This window comes from Asterias amurensis, chromosome 13 (assembly GCF_032118995.1).
Source record: "Asterias amurensis chromosome 13, ASM3211899v1".
NCBI lineage: Eukaryota > Metazoa > Echinodermata > Asteroidea > Forcipulatida > Asteriidae > Asterias > Asterias amurensis.
Genome location: NC_092660.1, coordinates 9,269,586 through 9,292,247, shown reverse-complemented (window position 1 = coordinate 9,292,247; position 22,662 = coordinate 9,269,586). Strand labels below are relative to the sequence as shown.

The 22,662-nt window shown below is 39.6% G+C and overlaps 1 protein-coding gene across 1 annotated transcript in view; it reads right to left on the bottom strand.

Annotated features, from left to right (window-relative positions):
• Positions 1 to 19,173, bottom strand: part of LOC139946351 (vitellogenin-2-like) — a 33,430-nt gene extending 14,257 nt beyond the window's left edge. The window contains exons 1-21 of the mRNA XM_071943991.1: positions 19,067 to 19,173; positions 18,197 to 18,232; positions 17,790 to 17,938; positions 17,204 to 17,359; positions 16,704 to 16,838; positions 15,946 to 15,987; positions 15,329 to 15,413; positions 14,489 to 14,691; positions 13,631 to 13,752; positions 12,739 to 12,913; positions 11,786 to 11,970; positions 11,227 to 11,392; positions 9,976 to 10,119; positions 7,571 to 7,792; positions 6,572 to 6,789; positions 5,112 to 5,203; positions 4,454 to 4,737; positions 3,872 to 3,998; positions 2,349 to 2,613; positions 1,517 to 1,754; positions 992 to 1,099 (exon numbers count right to left, since the gene is read on the bottom strand). Of these exons, the coding sequence (XP_071800092.1) occupies positions 992 to 1,099; positions 1,517 to 1,754; positions 2,349 to 2,613; positions 3,872 to 3,998; positions 4,454 to 4,737; positions 5,112 to 5,203; positions 6,572 to 6,789; positions 7,571 to 7,792; positions 9,976 to 10,119; positions 11,227 to 11,392; positions 11,786 to 11,970; positions 12,739 to 12,913; positions 13,631 to 13,752; positions 14,489 to 14,691; positions 15,329 to 15,413; positions 15,946 to 15,987; positions 16,704 to 16,838; positions 17,204 to 17,359; positions 17,790 to 17,938; positions 18,197 to 18,232; positions 19,067 to 19,109 (3,195 nt within the window). The 5' untranslated portion in view covers positions 19,110 to 19,173. The remainder of the gene's footprint in view (positions 1 to 991; positions 1,100 to 1,516; positions 1,755 to 2,348; positions 2,614 to 3,871; positions 3,999 to 4,453; positions 4,738 to 5,111; positions 5,204 to 6,571; positions 6,790 to 7,570; positions 7,793 to 9,975; positions 10,120 to 11,226; positions 11,393 to 11,785; positions 11,971 to 12,738; positions 12,914 to 13,630; positions 13,753 to 14,488; positions 14,692 to 15,328; positions 15,414 to 15,945; positions 15,988 to 16,703; positions 16,839 to 17,203; positions 17,360 to 17,789; positions 17,939 to 18,196; positions 18,233 to 19,066) is intronic.
• Between the last annotated feature and the right edge of the window lie 3,489 nt (positions 19,174 to 22,662).

Sequence of the window (22,662 nt, the reverse complement as noted above, 5' to 3'; positions counted from 1 at the left end):
ACCCAGGCGGGGACAGTGTGCCGGATAACCTAGTCTTGGTTCAAGACTCTCCTGGATTTGTCACAAGAGAGCGCGCTATCACCCCCAACGCGCTATCAACCACAAACCGCTGTCACCCGAGAACCGCTATCACAGGAGAGTCTTGGCACATTCGTTAAATCTCCCCCCAAAAATCGGGGGGAAACATAATGCGCGTGCGTAGGTTTCCCGCAGAGCTCGCCCCTTTTTTGGGGGGAGATTTAACGAATATGTCAAGACTCTCCTGTGATAGCAGTTCTCGGGTGACAGCGGTTCGTGGTTGATAGCGCGTTGGGGGTGATAGCGCACCCTGTTGTGACAAATCCAGGAGAGTCTTGAACCAAGACTAGGTTAACCTTGAGGAAAAAAAACCTGTTGTCGATTTCACAAAACTCTTCCTATTACTTAAGACTAATCTTAGGACTTAGGACAAGTCCTAACCCTGCACTGTAGCATGCAGACCTTAAGATTAATCCTAAGTTAGGACGAGTTACTCGTCCTAACTCAAGATAAAGATGAATCCTAACTCTTTGTGAAATCGACTTCTGGGGCCTCCCTTGAGCTGTATTCCATGAGGATAAGGGATACTGTGTAAAAAAAAAAGAGTAAAGAACAAAATATATTCTTGATAACATTTGGTAAAGGCAGTGGACACTATTGGTAATTACTCAAAATAACTATTAGCATAAAACCTTACTTGGTAACGAGTAATGGGGAGCTGTTGATAGTATAAAACCTAGTGAGAAACGGCTCCCTCTGAAGTAACGTAATCAAGCATCTGAAAGCACATCAATTTGTGTAACATGGGTGTTTTTTCTTTCGTTATTATCTCCCAACTTCGATGACCAATTGAGCTCAAATTTTCACAGGTTTATTTTATGCATATGTTGAGATACACCAAGTGAAAAGACTGGTTTTTGACAATTACCAACAGTGTCCAGTGTCTTTAATAGATGGCAATAAGTTTTCTTACGGTAACAGGTTTCTTGGCCATCAGTTCTCCCTGGACAATGCGTTTCTCATGAATGGATCTTGATGAGTCCTCCATTGAGTTTCTGATCGCTGGCTCTTGAACACTCTCCTAGAAATACCCAAGAAAAAAAAACCCAAACAAAAACAATTTTGACCTCTCTAAAGAATTCTTCACAAACAGGGCCAAATTAGAATAGTTTTAAACAGAGGTGTTCTCTTTCTTTGAAGAAAAATTGTGAGGTTTCCTCACGCAAAAAATGTTGTTAAATACATTTTTATTTGATACTATTAGAAGATGTGAGTACGTGTATGTCATCATCTTTGAAAGAAATAAGCCAACGTTCTTCCAGTTTGAAGATTGACGGAAATTACAGACAAAACGGAGTTGGCTTCATTTTTGGAATTTTTTTGTTTTAAATAAGCAACATAAGTCATTTTTCTTCTCCTAAAATCAATACACCGTTGAAAAACAGTGGAGTATGTGGACAACTTATTCTGAATAACATAAAGAAACAAAGCTGTTTACCTCTGTTGACTTGGCCCCGACGAGCAAGTTGCAAGTGAAAGGTCTGCTTCGGAGGGAGAGGACCTGGTGCTCGGTGGTCGGGGTATCAAGCTTGGACTTGAAGAGCCTCTTGGGAACGTCTACGATGACGTCGCCGTTCAGAACAACGGAGGAGTTCAAGGAACCAACCAGTCCGATGCCGGTCCTGAGGGTGTCATCAAGATCAACGATCATCGTGGCTTTCATGGTGACGGCAACTCTGCATTGGATGAAAGTGGCCAAAACATTTAAAAGTGTATACTGAAAAAATATAAGGCTTGGTCGGAGACAAAAACTCCTTGAAAAGAAATGGTTAATTCCGGCCACATCAATTGAAACCCCCCCAAAATGTTATGTCAGAATTACTTGGCTGCATGGTCTGGTTGACGTAGTGGTGTCTTCCTCACCTTCCGCCTCTAGGACCCCCATTCAAAGCACGCCAGGGGCACTACGCGGACTGGGTTTTCAGTCCCTACCCGACTGTATGGGTTTTCCCATAGAATAAATCTCTGGGATTTTCTTCCCACATCTAAAACTGAAACTTCCTTCCATGTCTTCTCTCCATTTTGGTTCTTGGCCAGTACAGTGATTAAGTTTGCTTTTCTGAGAGTAATTGGTTTCACAGTCAGAATAAATTAAATGAACGAAATAAAGACCTAACGTCAAGAGAGTCATGGAGGGACAGAAAGGGGGGCTGTAGAATGACAGGGCTTTTACCTTGGCATAACTTATCCAAATGAACGAAATAAAGACCTAACGTCAAGAGAGTCATGGAGGGACAGACAGGGCGGCTGTAGAATGACAGGGCTTTTACCTTGGCTTAACTGATCCAGCGATGCTGATATTGTTCATCTTCCCATTCTTGGTTCTAAGCACCTCAGTCAGGGTAGGTGTCATGCGAGCCTTGCCAGAGATATCCAGGGCCAGGACGGCAGCGGTGTCGAAGGAGATCTTGAGGGGAAGTCCAACCTGTGTTGGAATCTTGTGCATTCCTCGGCCGAGACTGAAGATCTTGCGATAGGAGTACGGCACTTGGCTGGTGAGGATCTTATTCTCAAGCTCTTGCATCTTCTCAGATCCTTTTACAGAAAGTCATAGACATTAAAGACACAGCCATTGAAATGGAAAAAAACCTGAACTTGCACAAATTTCCCTCCACTCATTTTCCGAGTCATTCAACGACTTTCGGGAAAAGCTCGTCTTCTTTTCAAGGATTTAATTATTTTTTATTTTGGTGTCCTTCCCCCCCCCTAATAAAAAATGTTTAAATTAAGGGAAAATGCCTACTCTAAAGTCAAATTGACTGCGAGGTGCGACTTCTAATTTTCATAAAATTCTGTCCCCCCTGTTCTTTCAAGCTGTTCACAGAGGGCAATTTTGTCATTACTTGGCTTTCTTTTACCTATGGAAGAGTTTGCGGTAACACCATTAGATATGGAAGAGTTTGCGGCAAACTCTTCCATATCTTATTTCCACCATGCAAAGTTTCAAATCCTACTTTTCTTTTACCTATCAGTCTTTTTCCATGCTTAAAACTTACTTTTTCCCAAGTCATTCCCGGAGGGTGGTTATCTAAATACTTTGCACCATCCCAAATCAACCCATTTTTCTTGCTAAATCTACTTCTTTCAAGTGATTCCCAAACGATGGTTTTGCCAACACTAGCCCTTTCCAAAATCACTCTTTTCCGTTGTTGACCTTACTTTTTTCAAGTCATTCCCAAATGATTTTGTCCCTTACTCAACTCAAATTATTCCACCACTTATTAAACTTACTTCTTTTAAGTCATTTCAAAATGATGGTTTTGTCAATACTACTACAAGGCCCCTTCCTGAATCTCAATTTGTTTCTTGCTGAACTTACTTCTTTCACGTCACTCCAAATGATGGTTTTGTCATTACTTGGCCCCTTCCCAAATCACTCTTCTTCCTTACTGAAATTACTTCTTTCAAGTCATTCTACTCTATCAGCAAAAAACCTCACTTGGTTAACGAGTAATGGGGAGAGGTTGATAGTATAAAACATTGTGAGAAACGGCTTCCTCTGAAGTGACGTAGTTTTCGAGAAAGAACTAATTTTCCACGAATTTGATTCTAAGACCTCAGATTTAGAATTTGAGGTCTCGAAATCAAGGATCTGAAAGCACACAACTTCTTGTGACAAGGGTGTTTCTTCTTTCATAGTTATCTCGCAACTTCAATGACTAATTAAGCTCAAATTTTCACAGGTTGGTTATTTTATGCATATGTTGAGATACACCCAGTGAATAGACTGGTCTTTGACACCTACCAATAGCGTCCATTGTCTTTAACTCAAACTATCAATTACTGTACTTACTTCCTTCAAGCCATTCCCAAATGGTGGTTTTGTCGACAGTGATTGTCCTTAGCTCGTTGCCAAACAGCTTCATGTAAGCTGAAGCCTTCGCCGTGTCAAGGTTGGTTTGTACCCTGGTTGTTGGTAGCTATGTAATAAGGCATCAAAAAGCAAAAGAGAAGTTAGGACAACTACTGAGCATTTATATTTGCGTTGCGTTCAATAAAGGCACTCGACACCATTGGTAATTACTCAAAATAAGTATAAACCTTACTTGGTAACGAGCAATGGAGAGCTGTTGATTGTATAAAACATTGTGAGAAAAGGCCACCTCTGAAGTAACATGGTTTTTGAGAAAGAAGAAATTTCTCAATCGAATAATAAAATACTTCAGCCGAAGCCTTCTATAATGCATTTGAAAGCACACAAAGTAATGCAACATGGGTGTTTTAACTTTTATCATTTTCTCTCACTTTGATGACCAATTAAGTCCAAATTTTCACAGGTTTGTTTTGTGCATATGTTGGGATACACCAAGTGAGAAGACTGGACTTTAACAATTACCAAAATTTAAATTGTTACAAATATTGATCTTATACATACCACATTATCAAGATGCGCCAAATCTCTCTCGACGATAGACTTGTCTTCATTTACTCGTCCGTTATTCCTCAAGAGCTTCTCCAGCTTGGGGCTTGCTGGTCTGGCCACGCCTAGAATCTTCTCTGCAATTTCGCGCAGACACTTGGCGTGGAATCCCACCTCCATCAGGTTCATCTGCCTATTGAGGATGGTTGCTCCGAGTTTGACGGCGCCGCGGACTGGGAATGGTGAGGTTGGGGTATTGATCATGGACGCCTCGGTGGTCAGAGCAACTTTCTCTTGGACTGAAGAAGTACCACAAAAAGGTTTATGTAATAATCGAACCGTCAACACGTCAGAAAATCACTAATGTTCTTCGAAATGTCAGGCTCATATTAAACCGTCTTGTTACCAAATTATTTTGATCTGAACAACGACTGGTGATGGAGTTTAAAGTGAAGCACGCATTCCTAAACAACAGGGCCTAACTCCATGGAGCTGCTTCAACACAAAAACTAGCTGAGCACAACAAAATGATGCTAACTGGAATAAGGTTACCATCCACAATACCAATCCAAACGTATCATCTGTGGCTGGTATCCTGCTTATTTATGCTTAGCAGAAGTTTGAAACTTTTTGACGCACTTTGATTCGAAACAGGACTAAATCTTAGACTTACCAGCGTTGAGAGACCACATGAACCTCTTGGAGTATTGCATGCCTTGGACAATCGGCTTCAGGGTCAGGAGCACCTTCTTAGCCACCTCAGTCCTGTGGTTATCAAACGTAAAATGTAGAGGGTCAAGTCTTAAAGGATTTGGGTACTTTTTCAAATTTTCCATAGATTTAGATTAAACTTACAGGGTTTGAAGATAATGATAGTGCAAAGCTTCCCTTTAAATCTTATTATTGAGGTGCTGTAGTTTTTGAGAAATGAGTTAAACAATGTCATGGAAATACGTTTTTAAATGATTAAAATAATTTTCGTCTCATGAGACGAAAATTATTTCCATGGCATTGTTTTACTTATTTGCCCAAAACTACAGCACCTCAGCACAAAATATTTTCAGGGAAGCTTTCTACTATCATTATCTTCAAACTGTGTAAGTTTAGTGTAAATCTGTGGACATTGTGTTTTTTGTCCTACAAAAGTTAAATAGATCCTTTAAGTGGGTTAGAGTAACTTTATCCCTACCAGAGAGAGTCCTAACAGACCCTGCAAGTCTTAATAGTTATTATTTCATAGTTTGTTTTTACCCTTACACCAATGTGTATTAAGCACTGTAGAATCAGTACTTTTGCGAGTTCGTTGAAAACAAAAACCACAGGAAATTGGGATTCGAACCCAAAACCTTTGTATTGCAAGAGCAACATGTCTTAGGAGCACTACAGCAGCCCGGGGCTGTATACTCACAAGGGGCCCCTGAAAGATTACAAGAATGTTATTGACAAAATGACCAGGAGCCGATTTCACGAAACGCTAGGATCAATCCTATCTCGAGTTAGGACGAGTAACCCGTCCTTCAATGCATCCTACGTATTTTGATACGGAACTGAACCCGTCCTAAGTCCTAAGATTAATCCTAAGTTAGGAAGAGTTTGGTGAAATCGACGGCTGGCCACTTATGTAAAGTACATCAATACAGTTGTTTTTCGGGAAGGTTTGCGGCAACACCATGTAGTGACTATCTCTAATGAGATGGGATGGTTCTGAAAAGAACCATTGGTTGGAAACCAACGGTTCTTTTAAGAACCATCTCAACTCATTTAGAGATAGTCACTACATGGCGCAAACCTTCCCATATCGTATTTCCACCATGCAAAGTTTCAAATCTAACTGACACAGTTATTAATAATGTTTGTTGTGTTATCATTTAGGTTTGAGAAAGACTCTGCTAGGGTCGAAACACCGGGCCATAAACTGCAAACCTTTCTATATGACACAGTTAATGTAAAATGCGCTAGGTATTATTATTTTTATTATTAGCTGTTGCAAACTGCTTACAAACCAAAAGACATATGGTTTATGTGCAAATCATAATTTATGGCCCGATGTTTCGACCCTAGCAGAGTCTTTCTCAAACCTAAACGACAAGACAACAAACATTATTATTATTAAAAGTTTGTTCGTCGACTCACAAACTGAACTTGCAGAGTTTGGGGTTCTTGACGAGTCCCTCAAGGTGGGTGTAGATGAAGCTGATGACCTGCTTGGATTTATCCTTATGAAGGTCAGTCACAATGAACTGGACATCGTCCAGCTTGGGCTCACAATCCATGATGATCACATAAGAGGCAATGCGGATCTCGTGATTCTCGTCAGCATCTTTAAGGAATGGCATCAGGAGAGAGATCACCTGGGGGAGACAGAAAGAGAATCAGTGTCTGCATCAACGTAGTCAAGCGTGTGGACCGTTTTCGTATACTGAGTGCATGATAGCTTCGCGCCCAGAGAAAGCTTTTCGGAAATATGCCCTCAACGTCCAGATGATGAGCCAAGAAGTGGTCTCTGAATTGGTTGGCAAAGTGCCCTCAATGCGGAGAGTTTCTGTGTTATCTTGAGAGCTACAACTATATTTTAATAACAAAATTCCAGAATCTGGACTAGCATCAGCGCTGTTCAAGATCCATCATTCATTTCGCTGCACAAACAATGCATCTTTGATTTTAAAGGATAACCCAAAACATACACAGTTAGAAGTTTGCCTCTAGGTGTCTATTGGCATTTGGTCTTGATTCGGTTGGAAGCTGAACAGAAGCGAGGTTCCTTCACAAATGCAGTGTGACAACACTTTTGTTTTACGTAACTGCACCTAACACAAGGAACCCTCGAAAAACCCTGGGAAATTATTTGCAGGGTCACAAAAAGACCAACTGGACAGGGTTTGTTAAACTAGCCAAGGCGGCACCACAACGGTTGTGGGTGTCTATTGATTAACATATTTTATCAGCAAGTGATAAAATGAAATAATATAGGCTTATATAGCGCACCTATCCACCAATAAGATGCTGAAGGCGCTTGAACAAAGATACACACTTTTTAAGAGGTTTGGAAGATTTTATGAATTGTGAGACCGGTTCATCTTTAAAGAAGCTTTCCTGTGTGGTCATCCTAACAATGGGGTATGGTTCACTCACTCTGTGTGTATGTTCCTTGCAGACACGGCGCAGTGAGTAAATAGCCTGCACTCTGAGATCAATGTCAGCCACTTCATGCTTGATCAGCTCGCTGATTCTATCGATGGAATCTGTCTGAGACTCTGGGGTCTTCTTGAGGACGAGACCGGCATTACCGATGGCCTTCAGGAAGAAGCGTTTCTCATCATTGGGGCTAGTCGCATCAATACCTTCCAGGAGATGCTAAATGTTAAAACAAATATTCATATCCTCAGTTAATTTTTTAATTTTTTTCATTTTAGTTTTAAAGGCAGTGGACACTTGGTAATTACTCAAAATAATTATTAGCATAAAACCTTACTTGGTAACGAGTAATGGGGAGAGGTTGATAGTATAAAACATTGTGAGAAACAGCTCCCTCTGAAGTGACGTAGTTTTTGAGAAAAAAGTAATTTTCCACGAATTTGATTTCGAAAACTGAGATTTAGAATTTGAGGTCTCGAAATCAAGCATCTGAAAGCACACAACTTCGTGTGACAAGGGTGTTTTTTCTATTATTATTATCTCGCAACTTCGATGACCGATTGAGCTGAAATTTTCACAGGTTTGTTATTTTATGCATTATTTGAAATACAGCAAGTGAGGAGACTGGTCTTTGACAATTACCAATAGTGTCCAGTGTCTTTAATATACACAGGCAACTTATTTTTTATTTTAGTTTTAACATACGCAGGCAACTTAACATGACCACAACAATTAGGGATGTAGTGACCAGACGTCGCCTGAATTGGTTTCTTGTCATCAGAATGCCAGACCTACAGGCTACCCAACCTGGTCTACTACTATGACTTCAACACACCACGTCAACGAGGGCGTCTACCATTGCGTTGGAAGCAGGCCTGGAATTACACGGCGGCCACGACGGCCATGGCCGTCGATGCCCTTCCAACTGGCCGTGATGCCCTTCAAAAATTTCCGCTTTTCACGGCCATAATTGCCATGCCCTTTTTTCCTTTTGGCCGTCGTGCCCTTTTTTTTCTTCTTAAAAAAAAGGGCCGTCGTGCCTTTATTTTCATTAAAAAAAACCACAATATTTACGCGTTTAGTATTCGTCCAACGAAACTTCGCTTGTGAAGTGTAAAAAAATATAATCCAATGCAATCAGGTCAAGAGTCATCATCGTACAAACAACGAGTCGCGCAACTTGTTATTCCAATCGTGACATCCGTTGCAAACACGTACACATGTACATGCGATTAGCCCGAACATCTGACGTCCCATTTTCACAGGGGACCCGTCTATTACATGAATCATTGAACGACAGCGGGCGCTGTTGTTTTTCGACCGCCCTCTGCTGGTGGCATTGTTACACCGCGTGATCTGAAAAACTTGTTTAGTTACTATCGCTTGCAACAACTTTTCAGGTCAACTTTATAACTTCATAATAGAATAATGCCGCGAAAAGAGCGTTTGAAGCGTTCTGAAAGCTCTGCTGAAAAATGCAAGAAACTTGACATCTTTTTGGGCAATTAAGGATTTTTTTTATTTTTTTTTTTATTTTTTAGTAGGCCTAAAATAAAAGTTAATCAATTCAATGTAATGCCAATCAGGTCAAGTTTGCTTATGATGAATAAGGTATGATTTATCAATATCCATCTTCATGTAAACTGGTCAATTTTTTTTAACTGATTTTAAAGCTGCTGCTTTATTAAAAAAAATTGTGGGGGGGTAAGTATTTTTATATTTTTAAATAATACAAATATTGTTTTAAAACTAAATGGTACAGTTTGCTCATGAATAAGATATGATTTATAAATATTCTTATTGAGATTTGATTATCAATATCCTTATTCATGTGAACTGTTTAATTGGGTTTACCACCCGTAGGGGTCCCCCTGGTCAATTCTTTTTTTTTGGCCTTGATGCCTTTTTTATTTTCAGTTTTGGCCTTGGTGCCCTTTCTACTGGCCTTGGTGCCCTTCAAAATTTGGCCTGCTCCAAGGCCAAAGTGGCCTGCCCTAAAAAAATTGTAATTCCAGGCCTGGGAAGGCTCAAGTTCAGAAAGATATCAACATTCCACTTCATGAGGCAGAGAATTTAGCTAGAAATAGACCTGAATGGGGACGATTTTCCAAGGAGGCCAAGGGACACCCAATTCTAAGCAGCTAAGTAACTAAGTAAGTAAGTTTTAACAAAAAGTAAAATCTACAGGCTACTTGAATGGGATTCGAACCCTGGGCCGATTTTTTAGAACTGCTTAAGCAGAGGAATTATGCTTAACACCTCAGCAAAAACAAGCAAGATACCAGTCACAAATTGTTTCATGTGACATAGTATTTTGGCTGGTAAACCTTTTTCTGGTAAGCATCATTTTGTTGTTCTTAAGGATGATAACAGTTTAACCACTCCAGAAAGGTCTAACTTACCAACGAGTACTCATTGAGCTTGTCCTGGGTGCAGATCTTGTTGACCTTGCATGCTTTGTGAACCAATGACCCAAAGGTCAACCAGCAGGTCGTCTTGACGTCTTTAGCATCATCAAGTGACAGGATAGGACCTCTGCACAGTCGCTATTGAGTTGGAGAAAAGAAAGAAGGGGGTTAAGGTCAAGTATAACATCAATAGGGATGGATTCAAATTATACTGCTCATGTTTAAAAGTGGGGTCATAGATAATTTTTTGTTCATAAATACTTAAGACAGTTTATCCATTCTGATTGGTCAAGAGGGCATCACATGGGGGTGTTTGAAGGGGTGATATAACACCAATAGAAAGTGTTGAAACATGGGCGTGACAAGCGAGCTTGCACCTAAAGCTTACAAGACAGTTTCTTCATTCCTTTTGGTCGAGAGCAACGGCTGGAACAGTAGTGCCACATCACGTGATACGCGCGAAGCACACAGCATTCCCTTATGAGGAGTTGTTTACCCGAGGGCCTTCCATTGCATAGTTAGAGGGGTGTTGTGTTGAAAGAAATTTTTGAACAATTATAATTTTTGCATTTATTTTACTTTTTGACCAAAAAGTTTTGATGTTTTTTGACCATAAAGGTATTTATGAATGGGAATCAAAGTGTGTTGAATCAGTTTTCAACTAATGGTTTAAACACTGGTTCTTGATAATTTACCTCGACTTTGTCTCGGTAAATTTATCAAGAACCAGGCCTCGGCGGGTTTAAACCACTAGTTGAAAACCTCATCACCACACATTGATTCCCTGATTAACACATTTCTTAATTACAGGCAAAATTGTCAAGCAGTAAACAATCAAAGTCCACAGGAAAGTTTAAGCTGAATACAGTGTCAAATGTGGAACACACAGTCATGCCTTTCGCATGAAAACAAAAATGCAACACTCGCACATTTCACAAAAGTCATTGCACGATTGGTAAGTGAACAATGTGGCTGCGTTTTTGAGCACTTGACAGGTTTGGAAGCCAAAATGCAGATTACCAACAAAGATGGTGTCTATCGGTAAAACTCAGTATTTTACTGAATTATGTGTGAAAAAACACAGGCAATTCACTCGGTTGGGATTCAAACCTATCTATAAGTTTATCTGTAAACAGAACCTATAGAATTTACGCTGGAGAGAAAAACAAACAAAAACATTTTTCAATACAAACCTCGACAAATACAAAAGTCCAAAAACCCGTCTGAAATAATGAAAGGACTCACCAAGACTTTGTCAAGCATCTCCACTGTGGGTTTGTTGATGAGAGCTAGGGTGCTCAAGACTTGGCTTGCCTCTTCCTTTATGATTTGACGCTCATTGATCTCATCAGTCAATATCTCAACAGCTTTATCATTCTCCACCTGCAGGATGGCATCCAGCACAATCTGCCTACGGACCAGACATCCAAAAGTTAATCAATCAAGCAATCAATCAGAACATTTATTTTGCAACATCAGCGTTGTAGCCATTAAAGAGGCTAAAATAAAATGTCCTTTTTCACCTGGCAACCCACACCTTTTATCTCGATGTAATTCCTTTTTCCAATTAGTGGACTCAATGTAAACACTACAAGTGGTAAAAAGGATGTATAGTTTTCAAGTTTTTGAAAGAGCGGCAATCGTATTCATGTTTTTTGGCTTCTGGGCACTGATTTCCATCATTGCGAACACCTCGTGGAAATGGCCGCAATTGTTCCCTGTATTAAACTGAGCATTTTCTCATGTGGTAAATCAAAAAGACTGCCACTGTCAATATGATTACTCATCAACATGTTTGACCTACTTCTTAACCTTCGTCGGCTCATCATCGTCAGCGAATTTCTTGCCGAGCCTGTCAAAGACATTCTGAAGCTCAATTGGGCTGAGTCTCTTGAGTGATTTGACCATGTAGATGAAGTTGAGAGGAGCTTCCTCGGTGATCTTATCTTGTTGGATGCCAGCAATGATCTTTTCAACGTGGACCGTAACCTAAAAAGATATAATACATATAAGGTGAGTGTAATGTCAGAGCACCTACAATGTCACTCGTTAAACTCGTTATGCAAAGCAAGAATAAGCCGTTTGTGAGTTAGATTTGGTACAATCTGGTACAATGACTTGCTAATACTCACCAATTCAGTTTGAATTCCTCAGACTTTAGAGACAGTTGCTATGGTTCGGGGCAAGCTTTTTGTAGAGCAAACTCCAGATGAGGGAAACGTGCAATACACATTCATTCAGAATTGTGTTACTAATTCATTCAGGATCTGTTACACAACTATCACAAAAGCTTGCTCCGAATCATGACATAGCAACTGTCTCCAAATCTAAGATACGACTTTGTTTCTCTAAACACGACTCAACGATTTACAATGTATGTTCCATTTATTGTGAATGACCTGTATCTTTTCAATTAACTTTTGGACAAACTTGAAGCTTTTATCGTATATCCAGAAAAAATAGAAAAAACACCAAGTTTTGTATAATTATTCCAACTCAATTTCATCGTAAATGTGACATATATGACCTTCCCAGGCCTGTATGCTTGGCTTTTGAAAGGGCATTTTTTTCGAGGCATTTTCTCCTTGGTAAAGGGCACCCTATGAGGAAATTGTTAATTTCTACTTAAGCATTTAAAGGGCACCAAGGTGGCAGAGGGCATGGAGGCAATCGCCATCGTTGCCTCAGTGAAGTACCAGGCCTGACTTGTTGTACTGACGTAAAATGCTCAACTGAGATGGATTGAGATGGATTTACCAAGCTACGAATGTCCTCTTCGGAAAGTTGGCTTTCCTCTTCTGTGTCGTGGTCGTGGCTAGACTTCTCCTGGAAGATAAAGGACAGGTCCTCCGGCATCTGCTTGGGGTTCTGGACCTCAGGGATCACCTCCTCATCAGGGATCTCTTTGTTGCTCTTCAAGACAAAGGTTTGGCTGCAAGGAAAATTGGAATATGACGAAATAACGTTTTTACTTCTTCATGATTTTGAATTGTCCCATGGAACAGTCTGCCTTAATTAATTGCCCGTATTTTGAAACACAAGTATAAGTAATTTGTAAGAAAAGGGGCAGGTCCCAGTCAAACTGCAGATTGTTTTTATCATTTTTAACCAAAAATATATAATTTTAGAAACATATCTGACACACTAACAAGCAACATCTCTGGCCTATTTCATTTGAGTTTAAGATTATTGCAGAGGTAAAGGATTTGCCAGTCGCTGGTTTTTTGGTAGTTTTCGGCAAGTAGGGCATTTTTACACCTTCGCCAAATAACTTTTTTTTAAAGACAAAGACACCAAAAATCCTGACCTACCGACCTTTAAAAAAAATGGCACCTGCCTTTTTAAAAAAATGGCATGTAACCGGTAACATTTTGTCAAGGCCTAAGCACATGAAGATACCGTCGAGAAAAGACTGATGATACTGAACTTGTTTCTGACCTTTTCATTACTTTTATAATAACACTAACCAAAATTTAAAGGCATTATACTTTGGACAGAGTGCCGAACATAAACAGGAAAAGAAAACCAAAAGGCAAACTGAAAATGATTTACAAAACAAATATTGAAGGTTCTGGAAATAGAAGCGTCTTAAGATTAGCGTCTTAAATTTAAAGGTAGGCTTGCAGAATTAAATCAACGAGGGACTCACTTGACAAAGGTGACTGCCTTTCCTCCCTTCTCACCAAAGGGCATGAAGACGTGTTTTCCCTCAACAACCACGGTGTCAATCAGGAACTTGTCATGGTCCTTCAAGCTGATGCCGTAGCGAACCTGAACATAAACAAAAAATAATTAAAAAGAAGAACACAAGGTAGGATATGTCTTGTGGGATTTGAGGCAATGCAAGGTGAGGTATCAATGAATGTTTGGTTTGCAGTAACACCATGTGTATAACGAGTTGCTGGGTAGATTATGTTCTGTTGAGAAATTGTCTTGCTGTAACCTGTTCCTGCTGAACAATACTATTCTGTGCTTAGCAAGTTTTTGTGCTTAAACAGCCAATAAAGGATGATCTCAATATTTCAACTATTAACTTTTTATGGCCAAATAGACATCGTAGATACCGATCAATAACCATTTTACTCTCAAAATTTGCATTTAGTATAAATAACTTTCAGCTGAGAGTCAAAAACGGCTTATCTATTATAATGACCCCTTGATGCCCGTGACGATTTTCCCCTCATTGGATTTGAACACAGTTCTCCAGCTTTGGCAAACTGAGGGCGCTATTTTCCACAGACCTCAGGTTTACAACTCGAGGTATCGAAATCAACCATCTAAATGCACACAACTTCGTGTGACAAGGGTGTTTTTTTCTTTCATTATTGTCTCGCAAGTTCGATGACCGATTGACCTCAAATTTTCACAGGTTTGTTATTTTATGCATATGATGAGATACACCAACTGTGAAGGCTAGTCTTTGACAATTACCAATAGTGTCCACTGCCTTTAAGGGAGTGCTGAGTTAGGAACAAGTATAATTGTTTTTAAAATATTAATCCAGCACCTTGTTCAGACAGGTCATGAAGTCTTCCTTTCCCTGCTTTGGCTGGCCTTCCTGGGGTCTTGGCTCTTCAACGTTTTCTTTCTTGGGGTCCCAGCAATGTTCACACTTCTGACCCGAAAGGAGGGAGACCTCACTGCGCTGGTTGCGTCTTTGGCACTCGATAAGATCGCGAGTTTTGGTAATGTTCAAGACATAGCGGAGAGCTGAAGAGAAATAGATTGATTCAGAGAGTAAGGTACATCATTGATTATTACAAATATTTTGCAGATTTCCCTAATCGTCAAAGCCGAGGAGTCCAGTGCACTGTCCTCATACTGTCAATCATATGGGGGGGGGGGGGGGGGTCGAATCCTGACTGGATGTTCACGATGCTTGTGTCCTTAAGGAAGATGCCTTCCCATAATTGCTTTATCCTTTGGATCGAACTTAAAGCTACAGGTCCACTAGAATTGGTAGTGCTCGATAAAGAACCGGTCGGGGGGGGGGGAGGACAAAGCAATTGTGGTGCAGTATCTTGTTCTGGAAGTGTAATAAACACAGTCGGCCATTTATCATAAACGGCGAACTGTGTTAGTCGACGAGGTAAAAGGAAAACCACGCAATTTCGAGGCATGTTTGTGTGGATCATTGTATTCTACTTTTACAACATCTTTCTTCCCATATGCATTTGATAAAAAACGGTTACAAACGCCTGAGGTAAGAGATTTCTATAAGATTTTTTTTTAAGGACCCTACTTATTGGAAAATGAATGCATCGTAAAACTGGGACCTTGGGAGTTCATCGTTAATATTTACAGTCTACTAATTTCATAAACGATATAAGTTGACAGAAAAACTTACCTGGGACTTTGTTGTCTACAAGTTTCATGACAGGCTTTGAGACTTTGACGTCATACACAGACTCACAGTTTCCTGCAACGCCATTCTGTGAATATGAATTGTACAAAAATCTTAAGAAAAATTGACCATAGTGTTATTTGATCTGCAGAGTAACGTGCCACCGCTCCACAAAAAAGTTCAACCCCCAAATTAATTCAAATTTACCAGTCGGTTTCCCTTGTGGTTTATAATTAGCATTTTAAGTTAAAGCCAAAATGTTCTGTATTGTGCCGCTTCCAAGGTTGTATCATAAACTTTGGTTTCTGACTGGCACCCGAACAGAGATATTGACCAAATAGGGAGACCGCCATCATAGGGCTAGATAGCTCAGTTGGTAGAGTGTAAATTGACGTTGTTCCACCCAAAATTAAATAAATTCTAATTTTTGATAACTACATTTTTTTGTCCCTTGCCACTTAAGTTTTGATTGTCAATTAGTATTTAAGCGTATTGCTCCTAGAATAAGTTTATTTTTTCTCTCCAATTATAAAAATAATTTCTTTGTCAGAAAACTTTCACATTTTGTTCTTCATTCGATAAGGTTTCTATATTAATAAGTTATAGCCATCTGCAATTACCTCCATCACGCGGTAGTACTTCTTTTGTCTGGTGATTGAGGTCTGGGGAAAAAGAGGAAAGGGAATAAAACAAGATAAAAAAACCGAATCAAAGCAGTAAAAAAGTACAACGCAGACATTTCTTAACATGAAATTGAGACAGGAAGTTACTTTGGAAATATCTAACCCTGTCAGCAGAGAAGGGTGAATCCTGTGGCAAGCAGACCCATTATTGAACACACCAAAGTAAAGCAAAGTCCGCCCCGAGCCCATACGGCTCATCATTAATTGTTTGTTGTGCATTTTCAGTTTTTGTAAACGCTGTGATATAGTTTTCTATGGGGAGCGTTTCTAACATGCCTGTGATATTTTTTTCACAGGACTCGGGAAAGTACTGAGTATACAGTGCTAACACACATCAGTGTATGGTTAAAAATTAAAAATTAATATTCTAAATTCTTGTTATTATTATCAGGCCAGGGTTTATATCTGATTTCATTGGCATTAAATGACTGAGAATATTTCTATTCCCCCTGGATAGGATGCCGGTCCATCCCATGTTACTCCCTAGCTCTTGCCGGTACCCAACTGTACTCCTGGGTGGAGAGAAGCAGTTATGCTCAACAACACAAGTGTTGTGACTGACCAGGCCAGTCCATTTGGACACAGTAAATGACAGCTTCTGTGAAGAGTATTGATGCATTTTAAAATTCCAAAAAATGGCTTCCATGGTCAGGTTCCAGAACCTTCCAAACTTTATATATTACTCAAGTACATACCCCATCAGTGCTCTGTGCCGTGGGTTCGTTCAAGTCGTTGGTCCCCCGGATATTGACAAGCATCAGTTCTACGATACCCTTCTTGATGTTTGTAGACCAGACCGGGTCCTCCATAGAGGGGATGATGTTGCTCACCTAAATAAAGAAAAGGGGCACTCCATACAGACACAAATTTCATAAAACCACATTTCTATGTTTAATAAATGCCCCCAAAACCTTTCAAAAAACCAACACAAACACAGGAACCAGAAACATTGGGGTTAACCCCTACTCTTTCACTTTCCGTGGAGATTGCTTTTAAGAAACGTGGCAATATAAAAACTTTACAGAGTGACGTAAGCGCAGACTTCCATGAAATTGGACGGAGGTTTGGACACAATGTGGGGTATTCCTTTCTCCCTTTGGTCACTGCTTTACTTCTTTCAGGAAAACTTGAAGCCAATAAGGAGATTTTGAGAAAATCCTGAAAAATTTCTGAGAAATTAAACGCCTGTACAAACCTTTCCGCTAACATATGTGAACTCGATGGGCTTGACGAGCTGGACAACTAGGGGAGATTCGTAGATGAAATCCAGACGTTGGAGTTTCTCCTCGACTTGTTGCTTTGCAGGATTCTCCGTCTTCGTCAGAACTTTGTGGAGTTTTACTCCTTCAAGCTGTAAGACAAGAAATAAAAGATGAGTTCAATCTTAGGCCTGAATTCATGAGAAGCTGTGCTTAAAAAGTAGTTAGGCAAATTTCAAGCTTAGCATAAAATGAGTAGGCACCATGTAACAATTTATTCAATATAGTTATGTAATTTTGGCTGGTAACCAGGTTCTGATATTTGTTAGGCAAAATTTGTGTGTATGTGTTTTGCAAGTTTACAATTGGACATGTATGATGTTGGACACTGCCCCCACTGTACCCAATTTCATAAAATTAAAAGAAAATATGACAAAGCACAGTTCTTTGGGGCACCATCAGTCACAAAACCGCAAACTAATTATTAATGTAATTTTGGCTGGTAACCTCACCTGTTTCTGTTTTAAAGCAATAGTCTTGTGTGCTTATCAAGTTTTTGTTCTATTCTTTATTCTAACTTACCCTGAGCAGACATTTTCCATTTTCCTTCATCTGTATGCGGGTGTCTGCCACAATCTTGATACCGGCCACCTCCTTGCTAACCCCCGGTAGTCCGCTGAGAACTTGACCCTTATACTGGTACACATACTCACGACCCTCAGAAAAGTAGCCTGAAAAATAATACAGATGAACATTTTGTGAATTTATTTGGAAGAGCTCGAAGTTCCTCGGTTCTTTTTCGGCAAAAACTTCTTGTTGTTTACTTTTGTCTGGATCCCAGGCCAAAACGTTAAGGTTTCAGTTTGACAAAGTTTGCACAAAAGGGAACCCGTCTAATTTCTTTCACGTTAAACAGCGCCCTCATCTGGGGGTTTAGATTATTCAAGACTCCACTCGCACTAAAAAAAAGAGTACAAGTTTCTACTCACCATCCGACTGTGGGTTCACAGGGATTGTGGCGGCATCTGCAAAGCAAAACATGTTAAAGTTTGTAATACAAAAATACCATCAACAATTAGCTTGAAATGGTTAATAAATGAATAACAGGTTTCGTACGAAAGTTATAACAAAAGTAACCCCTATAGGCCTAGGCCTTCTTTAGCCTGAAAAATCAATCAATTATGTCAACACTCTCTCATTATAAAGTAGACTATAGTATAGGCCTACCAATCTGTTTATCTTTGATGATTTAGCTCATCCTCAAACCCTTTACTGTTTTATTATGCTTTTATCGTAAACTTTCTACTGCCAATATTCTGCTGGCTCCAAATTTACCGCTATGTTTCTCGTGCCAGTTGTGTGTGCTTTTGTTTTATAAGCAGTCTCTTTCCGAGACAATAGTGTGATAAAATCATCCGTGACCACCGTTTTCACACAAAACAAATAATTATGAAATTAAAAGCTGGGCAGCTTTTGAGATGTGCCCCCTTTCATCATATCAAAAGTTGATAGGAATTAGACAGTGCAATCTCCATATATGATTTTATGATGTATTCCATTAGGCTGTGTACAAATCCTGCCTGCAGGAAGTCCAGGCTCTGTGGCTCTTTTTTAAAGATGTGATGTCACAGGTCACATCGTCTATAGGTGCGTTCGTTAGCTTCCCTGTGTCGACCCTGGTGTGTGGCGGTTTTTGTTTCCAGGACAAACGTGGGTAATTATCTGCACACGTTCATCCTGGAAAAAAATACGCCATACACCGGGGTCGACCCGGGGAAGCTAATGCATATCCATCACTCAAGTTAGCTTTTACAAAAACAAAACAAAAACTTCAGAAACTTTTGTAGCGGCATACTTACATGACAAGGCGACTCCCACCAGCAGCAACGCTAGTTGCTTCATGGCTCCAAATTCAGTAGTCTATACAGCAAGACGGGAATAGATTAAGTTCAGTCTCAAAACGGACTGCCCAAAGACAATGTTTTCAAGAATCAGAAAACCGGGTGTTTTATACTGTACGCGGCACAGATTGTGCACAAAAGCATTATGCTAATTCAGTTGCGTGACTTGTTGCTGATTGGTCAAAAGCACTGAGCACATTGGTGAACGTGTAAAACCATGGTAAAACACACATGGAAACATTCCAAATTCCTTGTATGTGCAACATGCCACAAATACTGAGTTCAGAAGTCGACACGGACTTTAAAGTCTTACTGGATAAACATTTCTGACAGACCCCCCCCCCCCCGCCCTTTTTTGCCACGTTTTTCAACTAAAGTATTAGGAGGAACATTTCTATTTAAAACCAAACATTGTATGCAAATTTGTTAGCTGATACAATGGATACAAAAACAGCTGATGACATTTATTTTATTTAATGTGACAATGGATAATTTTTGCGATGACAAATCAAAGGTCAGCTTTATGAAGTTCAAAAAAGGTTTCATCAATTAATTACAAATTTTAAATTGTTCTATGTTTATTATTATTCTGTGTTAGCAACCAAACACACATTCCCAATGGCCGAATTAAATCTGAATTTCGGAAGAATAAAAACAAGCAAAGCGGATTCATTTACACGGGAAAACAATAATACACACAAACAAAGCCAAAAATGAAGAATGCATAGGCTAGGCCTATGTTACAACAGGGATGGGGCTATTTTGTTACCTTCGCTTCGGCAACGAGGGATAGCAAGTTGGATGGAGTTGCGAAGATTACTCAAACCTACACGGAGAAAGCCATCCTCTGTACACGGATGGATCTAGAGGTTCTCTGTCCTCTGTACACTGATGGGTCTAGAGGTTTCCCCCCAAATAAAATAAAAAAAATTCATGCCTAAAAAATGTCCGTTTTACTATCCCCCATGTCAAGAACCAGGTCCTTGAGGTATATAACCCCTGAAACCTGGCAACTTGAAAAAAAACCTTTCATGCCTATTATACAAGTTTTGTTTTCAAATTATTATATCCATCCTCCATGTCAAGAAACAGGTCCTGGAGGTTAGTACATAAATTTACTGACCTCTGAGACCTGGGGTCGATTTCACAAAGAGTTAGGGCTAGTCCTAACTTTGGACTAGTCGAGATATTCAAAACGTGTGGCTAGTCCTAAGTTAGCTCAAGTAACTCGTCCTAACTCGAGAATAAGCCTAGTCTTAACTCTTCGTGAAATACACCAGGTAATTTAAAACAAACCTTTCATGCCTAATACATCTCTGTTTTAAAATTCCTATATCCATCCCCGTGTCAAGAAACACGTTGTGCAGGTTTAACCCCTGAGACCTGGTAATTAAAAAAAACCAAAGCATGCCTAATATAAGTTCGGTTTTAAAATTCCTGTATCCATCCCCGTGTCAAGAAACATGTTGTGCAGGTTTAACCCCTGAGACCTGGTAATTTAAAAAAAACTTTCATGCCTTGTGGTTTTAAATTCCTATATCCATTCCCATGTCAAGAATTATGTCCTGGAGGTTTGTACTAAAACAATACCAACTTCTGAGACCCGGTAATTCATGCCTAATACACTTCTGTCTTAACAATTCCCTTTTCCGAACCCATGTCAAGAAACAGGTCCTGGAGGCTAATGCATAAATATACTAACCTCTGAGACCTGGTAATTAAAAAAAAAAGAAACTTTCATGCCTCATGGTTTCAAATTCCTATATCCATACCCATATCAAGAAACAGGTCCTAGAGGTTGGTTCATTAATTTACTAACCTCTGAGACCTGGTAATTTATTGAAACAAATCTCATGTCTAATAAAAGTTGTGTTTTCAAATTCATATGATCCATCGTTTACCGAACAAAAAACAAACAGAAGATACCGGTGTTTCATGCAATTATGTCCTCTATGCAATACTATCCGGAGGACATTATTGCATATGCAATAATGTCCGCCGGACGGTTTTGCATATGCAATCGTGTCCGCCCGGACGCTGCTGCATAATGTGACTGTGTCCGCCCGGACACATTTGCATATATGCAGTTGTGTCCGCCCTCGTGCAAAACCGTCCTTGCAGTAAATTAAACGCCCTTGGTCGGATTCGCCATTTTTTACAAGCTAAGTGCAATGACATGGTAATGTTCGGCCGTTGGGTATTCGCTGCAGAATATTCATGCTGCATATATACGTAGGTTCAGTGCTTGACGCTCGCTTACGCGTGCATATACATACAGTCATGTACATGTCCCACCGGACGGTTTTTGCATAGCCCGGGACACGATTGCATATGCAAAAGTGTCCGGAGCGGACAGTGTTGCATGGCGGACACAATTGCATCTGACACCGGACATTTCAAGTTAAGAATGTGTGATGATTCCATTTCACTGCTGTCGAACGACCCTCGTCACTCACGGCGGCCATGTTTTGTTTCATTTTAACTGAAGTTTCTTTCGCTTTAGAATAATTGCGTAAACATAAATTCAGTAACTTCATAATATTGACTGCAACCAACCATTCTGTATTATCATCTGCCCATTCATAGATAAATCTCTTGAAATATTTTGTTCCAGGACCTTTGACCACTTAACAAAATGTTGCACAAAATGATGATGCAATTTAATGTCAAAGGTTTTGTATGTGCATCATTTACATTGATCGAAACAATTCATTATGTGATTATGACACAGAGATTAGGTTTGATAATTTTGAAATCAGCATCCATTGTCCTGACTCTGAGAAGTTATTTTTCGGCTAAAATAACCATAACCCTGCGTGAATATTGCCCTAAAAAAACACGCATTGATTTCTTATATCGGTAAGTCAAATAATCGAAATTGTCAGCACTTGAAATCGTGATTATGTAATTTCGATAAAATGTTCTCATGGTTTTTGTGATATTATATTCTTTGCATATGAACTATATTTATTTTGCGAGTAAAACAGTAACGTTTTCATTCCAACATTTGAATAATGAGAAAGGCCAAGTCAGGGTGTCTGAAAGCACACATAATAATTATATACAACAATGTGTTCTTCTTGCAACTTTTAATTAGCTCTAATTTGTCTTTTTCAAAGGTTTGTTAATTTATGCAAATGTTGGGATACACCAGTAGAGGATGGTCTTTGACAATATTTTTACCAAAAATGTCCTGTCTTTAAAGACACTGGACACTATTGGTAATCGGTCATCGAAGTTGCGAGGTAATAATGAAAGAAAAAACATACTTGTCACACGGAGCTGTGTGCTTTCAGATGCTTGATTTCGAGACCTCAAATTCTAAATCTGAGGTCTCGAAATAAAATTCGTGGAAAATTACTTCTTTCTCGAAAACTACTCCACTTCAGAGGGAGCCGTTTCTCACAATGTTTTATACCTATCAACCTCTCCCTATAACTCGTCACCAAGTAAGGTTTTATGCTCACAATTATTTTGAGGAACTACCAATAGTGTCCACTGCAACAAGTTTTTCCCAGAGTTTTAAAGACACTGAGCACTATTGGTAGTTGTCA